This window comes from Diprion similis, chromosome 4, assembly GCF_021155765.1.
Source record: "Diprion similis isolate iyDipSimi1 chromosome 4, iyDipSimi1.1, whole genome shotgun sequence".
Taxonomy (NCBI): Eukaryota; Metazoa; Arthropoda; class Insecta; order Hymenoptera; family Diprionidae; genus Diprion; species Diprion similis.
In genome coordinates this window covers 21,832,104-21,847,952 of record NC_060108.1, presented here as the reverse complement: position 1 = coordinate 21,847,952, position 15,849 = coordinate 21,832,104, and the positions used below count along the sequence as shown (strand labels likewise).

The 15,849-nt window shown below is 38.2% G+C and overlaps 2 protein-coding genes across 12 annotated transcripts in view; both read left to right on the top strand.

The window, feature by feature from the left end:
* The window catches only part of LOC124405264 (kazrin-like), a 76,509-nt gene extending 71,679 nt beyond the window's left edge, over positions 1 to 4,830 (top strand). For 8 of the 11 annotated variants that reach the window (XM_046880024.1, XM_046880023.1, XM_046880020.1 and 5 more), the window contains 3 exons: positions 969 to 1,158; positions 3,444 to 3,464; positions 4,290 to 4,830. In XM_046880024.1, the coding sequence (XP_046735980.1) occupies positions 969 to 1,158; positions 3,444 to 3,464; positions 4,290 to 4,538 (460 nt within the window). In that variant the 3' untranslated portion in view covers positions 4,539 to 4,830. Of the gene's footprint in view, positions 1 to 968; positions 1,319 to 3,443; positions 3,465 to 4,289 lie in introns of those variants that run through there. The other 3 variants (XM_046880017.1, XM_046880025.1, XM_046880021.1) reach the window with 3 other exon arrangements.
* A 3,622-nt stretch (positions 4,831 to 8,452) lies between these two features.
* On the top strand, positions 8,453 to 12,044 carry LOC124406046 (4-coumarate--CoA ligase 1-like). The gene is made up of 7 exons (XM_046881378.1): positions 8,453 to 8,601; positions 9,131 to 9,262; positions 9,437 to 9,644; positions 10,016 to 10,491; positions 10,574 to 10,973; positions 11,076 to 11,317; positions 11,709 to 12,044. The coding sequence occupies exons 1-7, from the start codon at positions 8,599 to 8,601 to the stop codon at positions 11,868 to 11,870; spliced, it is 1,623 nt and encodes a 540-aa protein (XP_046737334.1). The 5' UTR covers positions 8,453 to 8,598; the 3' UTR covers positions 11,871 to 12,044.
* Positions 12,045 to 15,849: the final 3,805 nt, after the last annotated feature.

Genomic DNA, 15,849 nt, shown 5'->3' with positions numbered 1-15,849 from the left:
CTTTGAATATAAATTCAAGTAAAATTTACTTGCACGTTGGATTTCTCATAATGTAGGTATATACTGCCCAGGAATCACACTATTTGCATATATATATTTATATATATCGTTTTGTTTTCGTTTGCAAATCTCAATACTTACATTTCTATAACTGTTCGATGTTACGTTTACCTGGCTCTAATTGTCTTATTCTCTGTCGCATCAATAATTCGATTTGTTTCATATCGGTTATTCTCGTTTCTTTCATAATTACATCATATATACTATATATATATATATGTATATTACATATAAGTGTGGATGACGCACTATAGACTGTTAGAGCCCATCTCCTATGTTCTCTCCTATCATATATGGAGCACAGAATGCTTGTGTATGTATATTATTTATGTTGTAACTAGGTATTTATGGTGGTTTAAAAAAAAAAGAAAAAAAAGACGAGAAAGAAAAAAGAAATGAAAAGTAGGTACCAAGTTAGGCGATTGCAGTAAATATCACAACTTGTTAAATTTCAAAGCTCGACATAACGCGCCACGTATTGATTGCATGATAAAAAATAAATTAAAAATTAAAAAATCAAGATTGAACAAGCAACGTGGGATAAAAAAATTTCACGAGACGAATTCTAAACTTCGAGGGTTTCATCGAAAATAAAATATTACTCGCAAGTCTGTATACGGCGGTCATGTTGATTCCATATCACCATTCAAATTCAACTATCAAATATACGACAAGGATTCAATATTTATATCGCGATTGGGGAGGGGTTGAAAAATTTCTTTCACTTTCGACTTTCATGCATGTGATTCGAGAGAGAAAATGAAAAACAGCGTTGGAAATTTACTGCATCGCCAACCGATTCTACGCGAGTGGGTTGAGCCCAGAGAAGGTACACAGGTATACGTGTGTGTGGGTGATACAGAAGTGGTGTAAACCATGTATGAATGAGGGTGGGTGTGTGTGCTTAGAGGTCAACTGGAGGTCGTCCCCAGGGGAAGCATCGGGAGCAGACCGGTTAGCACAGTCAGCGCCGGCGGAAGCCTGGGTCGTGGAAACCGAGCTTTTCATCTCCAGCATCACCAGAGCTCCCTCTCAGCCCTCCACATGGCGGCCAACCATAACAGCAACACGGTCGACCGTCGCCGATCCAGTTTAAGGGTAACGAATCATCTCACTTCCCGAGCTTATTCCCTGCATGACGTTTCGTGAGGCACCTGCACACCAAATTATCATTCACACATTGTACCTGCTTACTTGTCATCGAGTATTGAAAGAAGAAAAAATCGAGCAAGAATTTTCCCCACACAAGTGCAAATACAAAATACAACAAATAGCTACTGTCCTGTGCTTGAACAGCTGTAATATTTTCAAATTTCAAACACTTCGTTCGTATCATGCTCGTTTTTATTTTACACGAAAGGGTATTAATGTTTGATCACTTTTTAATGGGTTGTTATATTACCAAATCATTTATACGTTGTCAGTTGGCTATGACAAATTTCAAAAGATTACACGTAGTCATTTCAAAACACATCAATTTCTTATTTCTCTACTTTGCTAGGGCACAGATAGTCACTCACGTAGTGAACCAGTCGTGATAATGATCATACACGATTATCGCAATGTGATACATACAATATACCTACATGTACCAAATTTATTTTCGCTGGTGCACGATTGCATGTAAACTGCTGAAACAACGCACGGCGGCTATATGATCCTTATAGTAAATCGATATGCTTTAGAATCCCGTCGCAATATGCGACTAAGTATGCTGTGAGCTATGGAACACGTATACGTAACAGTATTTTACCTAACGTTATATGAACAATTGTCCCTGCATTCTGTGGATCGCGGCAGACCTGCAGTCTTCTTTACTTGAAAAAGGTTCGCTATTACTTACTAACAATGCTATACCTTAGAATCACTTTACACGCAATTTTATAACTGCGATATTAAATTGATACAGATTTGCGCAAGAAGCAAAATCATTGTTACACACCGCGAACGTCGTACATACGTTCGACTCGTGAACATATTACAAAATTTTACGTAATAAATAAAAATAAAACAATCTGACATCGCTTATAGGGCGTCGGTGTAATCAAAAACAAAACTTGTATACACAAAAATATACCGCTGATAAGCGTCGAGTGGCACTTCAGATACCAAGGTTGATTGGCTAATCACTAAAGTCAATGATCGGTACGTGATTGCAACAGGTAAACAAATGAAGAAATGAAATTCATCAACTAACGCAATCTAATCTATCGATAAATTTGTACTCTGTCTATTTTGTCGTATGAATAAGAATCAACAAATGTTACGAAAGTATTAGATTATGTAATGATGAAATTTGAAGCAAACAATCGTAAACCTGTTATGCTCGGGATTAATAAATTAAAGTTTAGATGGGATGGATAAAAATATTTTGAGTGTTTCGCAAACGATTCTTGAACGATTGTTCTCAGAGAAAAATGGAACCTTGATTACGCGAAGAACAATTTGAGTTCTTGCTAATTGTGCAGCGTCAAAAAATGCAACCCTATTTTTAACTGGAAAATCATTGCTAAACTGAATATAAAGCTTAAATCAAGAGTTGCAATAACGTTTTGAGCAACGTCCATTCTCATAAAAACCGGTTTGATTTTCATTACAAATTTAATGATTTCAGTTCAAAGCGTGTGTTTGATTCTTATTTACATACGATATATAAAATATCCGAGATTTATAATCTGTCATGCGGCAGAAAAATGGGCTGAAATGAGTGTTAGGAATTTGAAAAAGAGAAAGGAACAAACCTTACACGCTAGAGTGGTTATCAATAATTTAGCAGCAAGAAAATTTAAACGTTGAAATTTTAACGAAGAGGAATTTCAAAATGTACAAGACTGATCCGCCAGAGAGCCTAAAAGTGCGTAAGTTAGAAAATAGTTGAATGAAAAGTTTGATCAGCACCAAAACCAATACCTACGGTAACTAACCAACCTGTTTGCTTCTATCGCTGTACACTCGGTAGATACTATATACCAGATACCTATACTATATTACAATCTGTGAACACTTGTATATGTACATAACATGCCATATACCGTGCCATACCTTATATATACTACACTTGTACGTTTATAGCAGTATTTTACAAAATAGTTGCAGGGTGAACTTGTTACCTGTGCCCTAACTCATATGATCGATTTCAATTTATCTATTATTATTATTATTATTATTATTATTATTATTATGGTTATTATGGTTATTATTATTATTATTATTATATACATATATACCTATATCTGTTACGATAATACATCATCTCAACAGTTCATGTTCGTGTCAATCGTCACGCCACAATACACGATCAATTATTATATTGTAAATATAAAATGTGATTTGAATGTCGATGGTGCGTCGGTTCTTAACTGGCCTGTCTCGTCCTTTAATAGTTGTCATGGAGGAGCTCTCAGGTATGCCAAAACTTGAATTATAGATCAACTACCCCCGTAATACCCCCTAATTAGTAATAACACCTGTTGGTTTTTCACATTTGTGAGCAATCGCCGAATGCCTGTATATCGAGTATGATTTTGACGACAACGTTCGAGACAGCATCATCCATAATCATACTAATTTTTGTACGCTTGTACGTCATTTTAACCAAATATCGTAGGACGTTAGTTGGTAAGTTGGGAAGACGGAATTCATTTGGATATTAACAATATGCAACGTTTGATTGCGCAAATTGTAACTATGCCAATAATCACTAGAGCTTTGCCGTGCATACTTTTGTAAGCAACTAATTGACACGAAAACGATACTTCGATGATGGTAAATCGCGTCTACCGTTTGTTTGTATCTTTGATTTGTATAAATTGTAATTTTCATTTGAAAATTCCATTTCGAGTAGGAGAAGTAACAACTACTGTTGAAATTTCAGAAGAGAAATTTTATTCGAAGTTTTTGAAAGATATGATGAACTCTGGTGTTCCCATTAAAACGAATGATTTTGAGTTATCTAAAATCTATGACTAATTACCAGTAGACACTATTGTCAGATTCTTTCGTATAGATATATTATACACCTATACCTATATTATATAAATATAAGTATATAAATAATAACGTGTGATGATATAGAAAGTGCGTTAATCATAATTAAAATAGAAATAGGTTCCCTCTGCCCGATCTGCCTCTCCTTCTGATAAAATTCTAAATCGCTTTCGTTCTGCATTTATTTCCAACCGATCGATCCACGAGCCTTGTAATCACATGTGAATATGAAAATTTTCTAGGGATCACTGAGCCGGGCTCTCGGTCTTCGTCCTCGCAGCGAAAAGGCATCCCCCTCGTCTTCGTCGGACACCGGAAGTCTCGCGAGCCAGTGTCAGTACGTTCACCACGGTAGCATCGGGAGTCGAGGATCGTCACCACCACCCCCTCAATTGCCGCCAAGACCGTCGTCCGGAAAACGGCATCGTCGAGTCAAAAGCATCAGCGACATCGAGTACATAAGCAGCGTCGCCGTTAGCACCCCCGTCTGACAAGAGGAACAGGCCCGCCATTCTGGGCCTTACAGAAGTCTCAGCGAGCGTGGCCACTCGCCAAATTCCCAGTCTTCGCACTACGGCTCCTATTCCGGATACGGCAACGTCCTGCAAACCGGAAGCGAGGCCTCGCACTACGCCTCGCCGACTTCCCTCTACGGATATCCGCTCCAGAGCACCACCGCCGGCTGCTACTCCCCTCAGAGTCCGGAAACGCACTTGCCACCACGCATTAGGCAGTACGGAAGCCTTGCCGAGGAGGGATGGCCTCACCGTTTCCAAAACTAAACTTCGGTCGGCGATCTAATTCGGCTTTAAAATTATCCTCCATCGGGACGAGAGCGGACTTATCAAACGAACCTGAGGAGTTATGGACGCGATTAAGGACTTTTAATCGATGCATTTCGTACGCCGTCGAGATCGCACGCCGCACGGTTCTGAACAAAAATTTTCCGCTTGGACGACGACGAGTTTACCAGCTTCGATGAAACTGAATCGCGTATTGAAAGGAATTCGTATCCGGGAAAAATCAGTTATTTTCTATTCGTTTCTGGCGGAAATTCGCGGACTTGAAACGTGTCCGGGAAACTAGGGATTTTTGTTCAGAACTGTAAATCAAGTAAAAAGGTTTCTTTCAACAGTGTTATAGAGATGATAACATTTTGTCCAACTACCACATCTCTGACATTACTCTTGAAATGCAACGTGTACCAATAGCCGTCATTCTCACCTGCTTAAATATCGTATACAATATATATATTATATATATATATACATATATGAATATACCCTATATTGCCTGCAGTTAACTTTTATCGTCTTAGCAGCTATTAATGTCAAATAATGTACTCTAATTTATCCGGGCATTATAAAGTATTGTACAGTGACTGCCCTATTTTATGTATTTGCAATTACGTGATCAATCCGAGTAATGACAGTTATTATAGATGCTCTCCATAGAATCCAGATACGTCTGCATATAATAATGTTGCCCTGAAATCGAGGCTTATTTATTGATTATACTATCGACACGATGCACAGAAAAAAGTTCTCAAATATCCTAAGAAACAAAATCAGACTAGGGTAGCCGATATTTCAAAGTTTGGTTAACCAAGTACACACTCTTTCCTCCATCCATTGCAATAAAGATTAATACAGGAATATATGGGAGGAATATTTCAAACAATTTCGATATTCGTCTGATTGTGAGACGTATAATCCATACAATGCAAAGAACATAATCCAAGCAAACAGTAAGTTGACAATTAAATTTATCAATTATAAATTCAATTATCAATTTTAAACGTTCGTCGATTTTTTCCTCCTGTATTCCTTATAGTATCTTACCAAGTATTGAGGTATCGTTACCCTTTTACGACACAGAAAAAGGTTAAATTTCTGTTGTCATTAAAAATTTTTAATCTTCTTCCCACTTCTGCATTCATACACATTTATCGACGTAACTTACACTGAAAAACAGTAAGTTAACTTCGTTGAGTTGATATCGTGATACAAATGTCATAATTCTTTCCGTCATTATTCTTATTATTGATATTAAAATTATTATTATCATTATGACACTGTAACTATAGCTAATTGAGGACTCTGCCAAAAGTTGTACCTAAATTATTTTGAATTATCTCGGAAAAGCTTCGTGGCAACAAAAGACAAAACATTGTAAGAAGCTGAACAATTGTTTAAAATATTCCGTTTACAGTACACAACTTGCCGAAACTGGTAAACGATAGGTATCAACAATGCTAATACCCTTTACAATTCTTGTGAAAGCTTAAATGATCTTATTGTAACTGCTGAAACACAAGTGACGGAAATCTAACTATTATCCGTATCCGCGTGATGAATCGAAGTCTAATTAATTAGTTGTGACTCGAAAGTTACAAATTGATTACCGCAAAAGTATTGTCCGGAAAAAATATTTCTATCGAAATCAGTTGGAAAATCATAAAATTCCTAGATCATAGTGATCATGAAAATAAAATCAATGATCATTCTCGGTATATTGATTACTGCAAATATTATTCTGATGGTTAATTGAGAACAAGAATTTGAATAGTCATATGACAGTATGAATTTTGACAAAAGCACTGTGCTGAATGCACGTATTATCGCCATTTTAACCAATCAAATGGATGATTAATACCGTGAAAGCATATATGAGTATATAATTTCATGTACCTAAGTAATTTATTTCACTAAATTAATTTAGGTTTAATTAATATTTATTTGGGTTTGGATATATTACATGCGGATGCCATTGTGTTCAAAATAAAAAAAACGTAAATAAAAAAAAATTGGTTCCCGTGCAATACGAGGAATCCGCGTCTAACAGTGATTTATTATTCAAATTATCCAATCAACGTGGAAATAAAGTAAAATAAATACGAAATAACATTGTAAATGCGCTCATAAAAACAAATTGGTTATTATTCAAATTATCCAATCAACGTGGAAACAAAGTATAATAAATACGAAATAACATTGTAAATGCGCTCATAAAAACAAATTGGTTATTATTCAAATTATCCAATCAACGTGGAAACAAAGTAAAATAAATACGAAATAACATTGTAAATGCGCTCAATACGGAATGTATATATTTGTGTGAGCCTGTACCTACTATCAAAAATAAAATGATGATTGTACTGAATTTTCGATTTCGTGAAGCTCTGGTTCATTGTCGACCCGCATTTTACCCTTGATAATTAACGAAATTTATAATCTCATGTAAAATATCGAAATCTGACATGCAATTCTTAAGAGAATGTTATAACCGCTGTGTACTGGCCAAGTCTTTTTCAACGCATTGTAACTTCAATCGCTCAGCTACGACACACGTCTAATCGAAGTTTGATCGGTTTAATTTCGATTCTGGCTGCAACTAATAGCAATTCACATTGCAACCGTTCAAAACCCACCTATAATAATACGCTTCATGTTCGAGATACTGTAAAAATATCGATTATATAGTATAGATATTCAAAAAACGTCCAGTTTAGTTTAATCGTGAGTTCTGACTTCTTTTCAAAAAAGTATGTGTTGTCAAGGTTAATACAAAACCAGTCGTACTTCACGATTTTTAACAGTGTTAAAATTATTCTAAAGTGAGATTATTTTGCAGCCAATAAACAATCTAAAAATCCAATACCAAGAGCATTACATGATCTGTTATCACGCGTAAAAACTGAGTACCTACTTGTTAAAATTTACGTACAGAGTTCTGAGTCGCTCATAATTTTCTTACATTTGCAAAGACATGTTTACGCGCAGGATGTCAGGAACACCTGTAATTTATCCTGTAACCCAATCACTGTAATGACAGTCAAAATAACGATGCTGAGATTCTGTACATAATGAGTCATCCTCTAGAAGATAATAATGAACTCGGGACAAACAAGGGGGGAAGAAGTCGTACTAGTGGCCATTCGAAAACCGGTCTTTACAGTTTAAATTATAAACAAGTTTTTGCAAGAAGGACAACACAGCGTGACTTACGTTTCCATGATCTTCCATTTTCTCTAATTATGGACCACGGAATAAATGGTACAGAATCTACCACTGCAGGAACGTTATGTCACGTCAAATTATTTAATGGATAGTTAATAGTTTTGTACACCACCACATATAAACCGGAAATATGAGTAACCGGTCGTACTAATTTTAGTACTCAGGTAATAATTGACACGCGATACCAGGGAGGTTACCCCCACAATAGTGTCATAGTATGCTCTCGTGTGAGTTTATAGCGTCATCATGTTTCTTTCACAGGTAATTGCATTATCATAACCCACCGACACCGATGCTGACGAGATAACGACATGACACAAGCTCACTATTCCATTGTACAGAATCTCTTAAAGACACGCTCTTCTTCGGAGAATCGTCATTGTCTCTAGTTGAAACGTGTGCTTCACTCTCTCTCAGTCATAACACCGACATACAGTTGGAAACATCTTCCGGTACTACATTATCAGATCCCATCAAATACAGAAATAGAAAATCGAAGTTGAAAGGCAGATTTTCACGCGTAAATCCCAAAATGGTGAGTAGGAGTTGACAAATTTCCGAAAGCTGACGATTTGACAGATGTCTAGATACTTTTTTCGGGTACATACTTAGTGTTTCGATACGGAGTGATTCACTAAATTCTCGAACATTGAGTTAATTCAATTAACAACAAGATGAATTGACTGTGCTCTCACCTTTGGAATTTGATTCGCATCGGTTTTATGGTTAAAAATAAAAACACTTTATATTTTATGAAATGGCGCACTCCATTTGGGCTTACTTTTTGTATTATCATCATCGATATTTCGTGTGATTTGAAATCATATGCCAGCTAAAATATTCGTCCCTTTGAGCACACAAACATCACTTTGTAAGCGGAAATAGCGTGAGGATATTTTATTTTTACATCAGTTTAGACGTATCGGGAACTTCTCTTTTGGCGGGGTAATTCGCAAAAACACGTAAGGGTTTTTCTGAGAAACATTTTTTGACACATTGTTGTTCAGAAAACAGTACAGGCTACATGTATCAGCTGGTGAAAAATATTATGAAATTATTTTCAGAATGATTCGGGGATCACAATTGATAACAACATACTCAAGGGTAAAGTTGTTCCCTTTACTCCGTTCGAATACACCAGCCTTGGAGAAGTCATACTAGCAAGACTGAAAAAGAATCCGGAATTGGTAGGACAGGTGAGTGTGCGAGAGGACGCGGATTGACTGATTTTCGGATGTCTTCTAACCGGGTCTGTCGAAGTATTGCAGCAGATGATGGAAGTATCAATAAGTGAAGCTAGCCTTCCTTGACAAGAAAATATTTTAGTCAGAATCATATCTGTTACAAAATGTTGGAAAACGATATTTTAGATCGATGGTACTACTGGCGAAGAATACACCTACGACCAGATGCGAGATCGAAGTGTCAGATGCGCTTTGTGGATGAGGAAACAGGGCTTACTTCCAGGAGACGTTGTTGCAATCTGCTCTCACAATCAGCTAGACCTCGCGCTGCCGTGTTTTGCAACCCTGTATCTTGGAGCCATATTTAACCCCTTGGACGTTGGGATGAGCAAAAGTAAACTGCTTTACGATTCCACAGTTTATAAACTCAAAGATACAAGGCTCATTGGAATAATAACGGCAGCCATAGAAGTATTGCTAATGATTTCAATGAACCAAACGTGCATTCCTCAACTAATTTAGCCGATAATCATAAACAAACACTTGATATACCGTCAAATTTTGTCACGATTGAAGTCATATACGTGTGCATAGTTGCGACACGAAAGTGACAAACTTGTTAAACTGAAATATGCAGCGGGATATGAATAAACAAAATAAACAAAATCTAGGCCACGGAAGAATACGGGCTGTATCTGCCACACGTGCGGGAAGGAAGATTTTAACTAAGCCTCCCACGTTAAAAATGGTAAAATTATTTTCCAGGTGACTTTTGTCATATGTTGAAAATCACAACCCCAAAAATGGCGTTCGTCAACGAAGAAGTAGCTACCAGGTTTGCCGAAGCGGCCAAAGAAACAGAGATAGACATGAAAGTTGTTGTTCTCGGTCGCGTTCCAGGCTTTCTTGAGTTTGAACAAATAATTACTGAACAAACGGTCGAAGAGGTCCAGAACTATAGATGCACACCGATCAAAAGTTCTGACGAAACTGCAATAATTATGTGCACCTCTGGGACCTCAGGTTCCTCAAAAGGCGTTGCATTGTCCCATGCAGCTATCCTTAAACAATACCGTCCGTCCGTCGGTGCACTAATAAACGATAGAGCCCTAGTATTCTCACCTCTAGCATGGATCACCGGGATAATTTTCATGGTTATGACTGTAATCGGAAATGCAACCAGACTTTTACCACCGCCCTTCGAAGAGTACACAGCGTGTGCTCTCATTGAAAAACTTAAAGTAAGTCACAAATCCTAGTCAATCCGAGATGGAATAACTTGACGACGGACGAGTATGCAGTGATACTTTTCCCTTTTTTCAGTTAAAATCAGCTTTTTTAGGGCCCAGCTTGCTCGCCAGACTGGTCAAGTCAGATGCCTTGAAGAAATATGACCTCTCCAGTCTTAAGAAAATCACATCCGGTGGTTCCATTCTATCCGCTAATACCCGGGAAAGTCTCAATAAGATGGTACCACATGCTTCGATCACCGTGGGTTATGGCATGACGGAAGTCGGAGGTTTGATTTCAGTGCAGACGGACAACTCGAAACCTGGATCATGTGGTTCAATCTGTGACAATTATCAACTAAAAGTCGTCGATCCAGATACCGATCGAGTACTGGGAGTTCATCAATTGGGTGAACTATGGTTCAAGAGTGCGACCATGATGAATCATTATTACAACGATCCACAAGCTACAGCGAATGCAATTGACGAGGAAGGTGAGTTGATTTATCAATTTTCTAGAGAATATTCTGAATACTCATGAAGATTAAATTTTGGTTTAGATTCTAATGATGCTGCCTTTTGATTTTCCATTTAAGGATGGCTGCACTCCGGAGATCTTGGCTACTATGACGAGGACGGGGAGATCTTTATTGTAGACAGACTGAAAGAACTGATCAAATATCGGTGTTATCACGTATCTCCAGCTGATATCGAAAATGTACTTTTGTCTCATCCTGGAGTCAAGGAGGTTGCAGTTGTAGGTGTACCGCACCCTGTAGACGATGAACATCCCATCGCTTTCGTGGTCAGAACGCCGGCTGAAATAACTGACAAACAGGTATGGTATGTTTTGAGAAGCCGTGTCTTGGCGAAACTGCGAAACAAACTTCAGTGAAAGTGAACACTAGTCTATCTACCGTTCAGTACAATTCATCGAAATATAACTGAAGTTCACCAAGTCTATAAAGTTTCTATTTATAATAAGATCATGTTCCATTATATAAATGGTGTGAGTGTGAAAACGACTAATATGAACGTATCAACAGATGAACGCTTGAGCGAAAAAGACTATGAGAAAATCAAAAAAATTTCCCACACAGATTATATTGAAATCGTCGTTCACTAGTTCAACCAAGTCGCTGGCACCTAAGGTCATTACCCCGATTGAAAACATATCAAACGTAAGATTTTGTGGTCTCTTTGTTAAATCTCATACATTCGATTTTTAGGTTACGGAAGAGGAGTTAATTGACTTGGTGGCTACACAAATGGCTGACATTAAACGGCTACGTGGTGGCGTTAGATTCGTGGACCATTTACCGAAAACCCCATCAAACAAAGTTCTGCGCAGGGAAATCCGCAAAATGGCAATAGCTGTGAGGACTACATAGAAAAATCGCTATTCAGAATTTATGTACAAGTAATCCGATGCTTGCAATAACAGCCGTAAAAGCCTTTGCTTGGTTTACCGAATCTAACAGTAAAATATAGGAATCGCAAGAGTTTTTCCGACTGAGCAAGCTTTGTACGAATGTTTGGTTTCGAAATAAACCTGTGAGAAACCCCGTCTCAAGACAAATAATATAGAAACATTTGTTTTTTACGTGAGTGATGAACAAAATGAAGTTTGACTGAAGTGGCCGATTTTCAAAGTGAAAACTTCTTGTGCGGGGCCTTTCAGAGCTGATTTCTACATGGATTTTTGGTGAAAATCGTCAGAATTTTGACCGAATTACAAATAAGGTCTCACTTTGTATGAGCAAGAAATCTTTTGACTCAAAATCGGTTTATAGGACTCTATCTTGATTAATTAAAGCCCTAGGAATGCAGAAAATGCACCAAAAATAGCGTAGGACCAACAGCGGAGAAATGACAATCAAAATCCTCAGTTTTTCGACTGTAACTTTTCAGCTATCGCTCGCAGCGTATTCGGATTACGCGCAATAAATTCCTCTCGCAAATTTAAGTCGATTTAGCGCATCAAGGTATTGATTTCAGCATAATACAAAATCGTTAAAATTGTCTGAAATAATCCAAAGCATTTGCCTTGATTTTTCGCTTATCTTGGAGCGGAAAGCTTTTTGCCTTTAAATCGATTCGAATGACCGTTTTCGGACCAATTGAACCCCTAGCTTAGCAGGAAAAGGATTTTAATGATTGTGGCACCATTAGCTCAGAAAATGAGAAGAAATCACTAAGAAATCGATTTATTTTAGATCAGAATGTTTTTTTTTTACATAATTAATATTTGTTGCATTAAATAGTAAAAATAAAATATTATACATATCGTTTCCAGCAAAGAGCTATTGCACCTGCACCCGGGCCGGAGCTTGAACTCTACTTACGAACTGTAATTATAACTGACTCATATAACATTTTGCACGTACTGCCTGAGGTTTTGTATATTATACTACTTTATCTTATAATAGTTGAATTTCTTATGTAATGTTCAATCTGTCATTTGTATTTTTTTTTTTTTTTGTCTTTCGCCACAATACTATTTAGGAATTCGTTAATGTACTATACACTGACACGAGAACACTTGTAAAACAATTAAGGCGTATTAAATAAACTAATACTAGATACGTAAATCTATGAATTTGTCAATTATCTTCCCCTCCTCTTTGAAAAGTTGATATAAAATTTATACTTTTCGGCTTTCACTTTGATCCAGAGCTCGCTCGGCAGGCGATCACAAGCCCTCTCAAGCTAGCAGGCATATATTCAAACATGTGATTCAAACGTGTAGCATTAACATCACAAGCACTCCGATGTCAGTCCATATTTTCGAGCGACCACCTGGGCTATGTTCTCCGCACACCTGGACCAGGGCAGTTGTGCGCTAGAATTTCTCCAATTCGCTGAATTATGAATAGGTGCAACATATAAGCGAGCGATCGCATAGTCTTTGCGTGTGCAGACATGCATTCTGAGGTGCAGCTTCTATATTGGGAAGACTCCATCAGTCAGTCCATGTTGTTGAGCGACCTAGTCAGTTTCGATGTTCTCCTAAGCCTCGAGACGTTTTGGGATGAGATTTCTGCGATGATGGTGATTCCCGTTAACCGTGGCATGTGACCTTCGTTATTCAAATTAGACAATACTTTCATGCGAAGAAATGACGATGAATATCTTTAGTTTTTCGGATAGAACTTTCATGCAAGACTCGCAGCGTATCGGTAATGCGTTCAACCGATTTCTCTCGCAGGATTACGTCAAAATAGTGCCTTCAAGAAATGATCGCAGCACTTTTCAAACTCGTCGGAATTTTGGCCAAAAATCCAAAGGGGTTAGCCTTCGTTTTTTCTTCATTTCCGGAGCCGAAAATTTTTCGTTTCGGAATCGATTTGTATGACCCTTTCCAGAGTAAATCGACCCCCAGGAACTCAAAAAACACATGAAAAAGAGCGTAGGACCAACAGCAGAGAAATGAGGAGTAAAATAAGCAGTTTTTTGCCTGTAACTTCTCAGGCGTTGCTCGCAGCGTATTGGGACTGCGCTTAATCGATTCCTCTCGCAAAATTACGTCGGAATTGTGCCTCAAAGAAATAATCGCAGCACTTTCCAAACTCGTCGAAATTTTGGCCAAAAATCCAAAGGGGTTAGCCTTCGTTTTTTCTTCATTTCCGGAGCCGAAAATTTTTCGTTTCGGAATCGATTTGTATGACCCTTTCCGGAGTAAATCGACCCCCAGGAACTCAAAAAACACATGAAAAAGAGCGTAGGACCAACAGCAGAGAAATGAGGAGTAAAATAAGCAGTTTTTTGCCTGTAACTTTTCAGGCGTTGCTCGCAGCGTATTGGGACTGCGCTTAATCGATTCCTCTCGCAAAATTACGTCGGAATAGTGCCTCAAAGAAATAATCGCTGCACTTTTCAAACTCGTCGAAATTTTGGCCAAAAATCCAAAGGGGTTAGCCTTCGTTTTTTCCTCATTTCCGGAGCCGAAAATTTTTCGTTTCGGAATCGATTTGTATGACCCTTTCCGGAGTAAATCGACCCCCAGGAACTCAAAAAACACATGAAAAAGAGGGTAGGACCAACAGCAGAGATATGAGGAGGAAAATAAGCAGTTTTTTGCCTGTAACTTCTCAGGCGTTGCTCGCAGCGTATTGGGACTGCGCTTAATCAATTCCTCTCGCAAAATTACGTCGGAATAGTGCCTCAAAGAAATAATCGCTGCACTTTTCAAACTCGTCGAAATTTTGGCCAAAAATCCAAAGGGGTTAGCCTTCGTTTTTTCCTCATTTCCGGAGCCGAAAATTTTTCGTTTCGGAATCGATTTGTATGACCCTTTCCGGAGTAAATCGACCCCCAGGAACTCAAAAAACACATGAAAAAGAGGGTAGGACCAACAGCAGAGATATGAGGAGGAAAATAAGCAGTTTTTTGCCTGTAACTTCTCAGGCGTTGCTCGCAGCGTATTGGGACTGCGCTTAATCAATTCCTCTCGCAAAATTACGTCGGAATAGTGCCTCAAAGAAATAATCGCAGCACTTTTCAAACTCGTCGGAATTTTGGCCAAAAATCCAAAGGGGTTAGCCTTCGTTTTTTCTTCATTTCCGGAGCCGAAAATTTTTCGTTTCGGAATCGATTTGTGTGACCCTTTCCGGAGTAAATCGACCCCCAGGAACTCAAAAAACACATGAAAAAGAGCGTAGGACCAACAGCAGAGAAATGAGGAGTAAAATAAGCAGTTTTTTGCCTGTAACTTCTCAGGCGTTGCTCGCAGCGTATTGGGACTGCGCTTAATCGATTCCTCTCGCAAAATTACGTCGGAATAGTGCCTCAAAGAAATAATCGCAGCACTTTTCAAACTCGTCGAAATTTTGGCCAAAAATCCAAAGGGGTTAGCCTTCGTTTTTTCTTCATTTCCGGAGCCGAAAATTTTTCGTTTCGGAATCGATTTGTATGACCCTTTCCGGAGTAAATCGACCCCCAGGAACTCAAAAAACACATGAAAAAGAGCGTAGGACCAACAGCAGAGAAATGAGGACGAAAATAAGCAGTTTTTCGCCTGTAACTTCTCAGGCGTTGCTCGCAGCGTATTGGGACTGCGCTTAATCGATTCCTCTCGCAAAATTACGTCGGAATAGTGCCTCAAAGAAATAATCGCAGCACTTTTCAAACTCGTCGAAATTTTGGCCAAAAATCCAAAGGGGTTAGCCTTCGTTTTTTCCTCATTTCCGGAGCCGAAAATTTTTCGTTTCGGAATCGATTTGTATGACCCTTTCCGGAGTAAATCGACCCCCAGGAACTCAAAAAACACATAAAAAAGAGCGTAGGACCAACAGCAGAGAAATGAGAAGTAAAATAAGCAGTTTTTTGCCTGTAACTTTTCAGGCGTTGCTCGCAGCGTATTGGGACTGC

Coding starts and splice junctions, on each gene's coding strand:
- LOC124406046 (XM_046881378.1), top strand. Junction 9,263..9,436: donor ATCCGGAATTGGTAGGACAG/GTGAGTGTGCGA, acceptor ACGATATTTTAG/ATCGATGGTACTACTGGCGA. Junction 9,645..10,015: donor GGACGTTGGGATGAGCAAAA/GTAAACTGCTTT, acceptor ATTATTTTCCAG/GTGACTTTTGTCATATGTTG.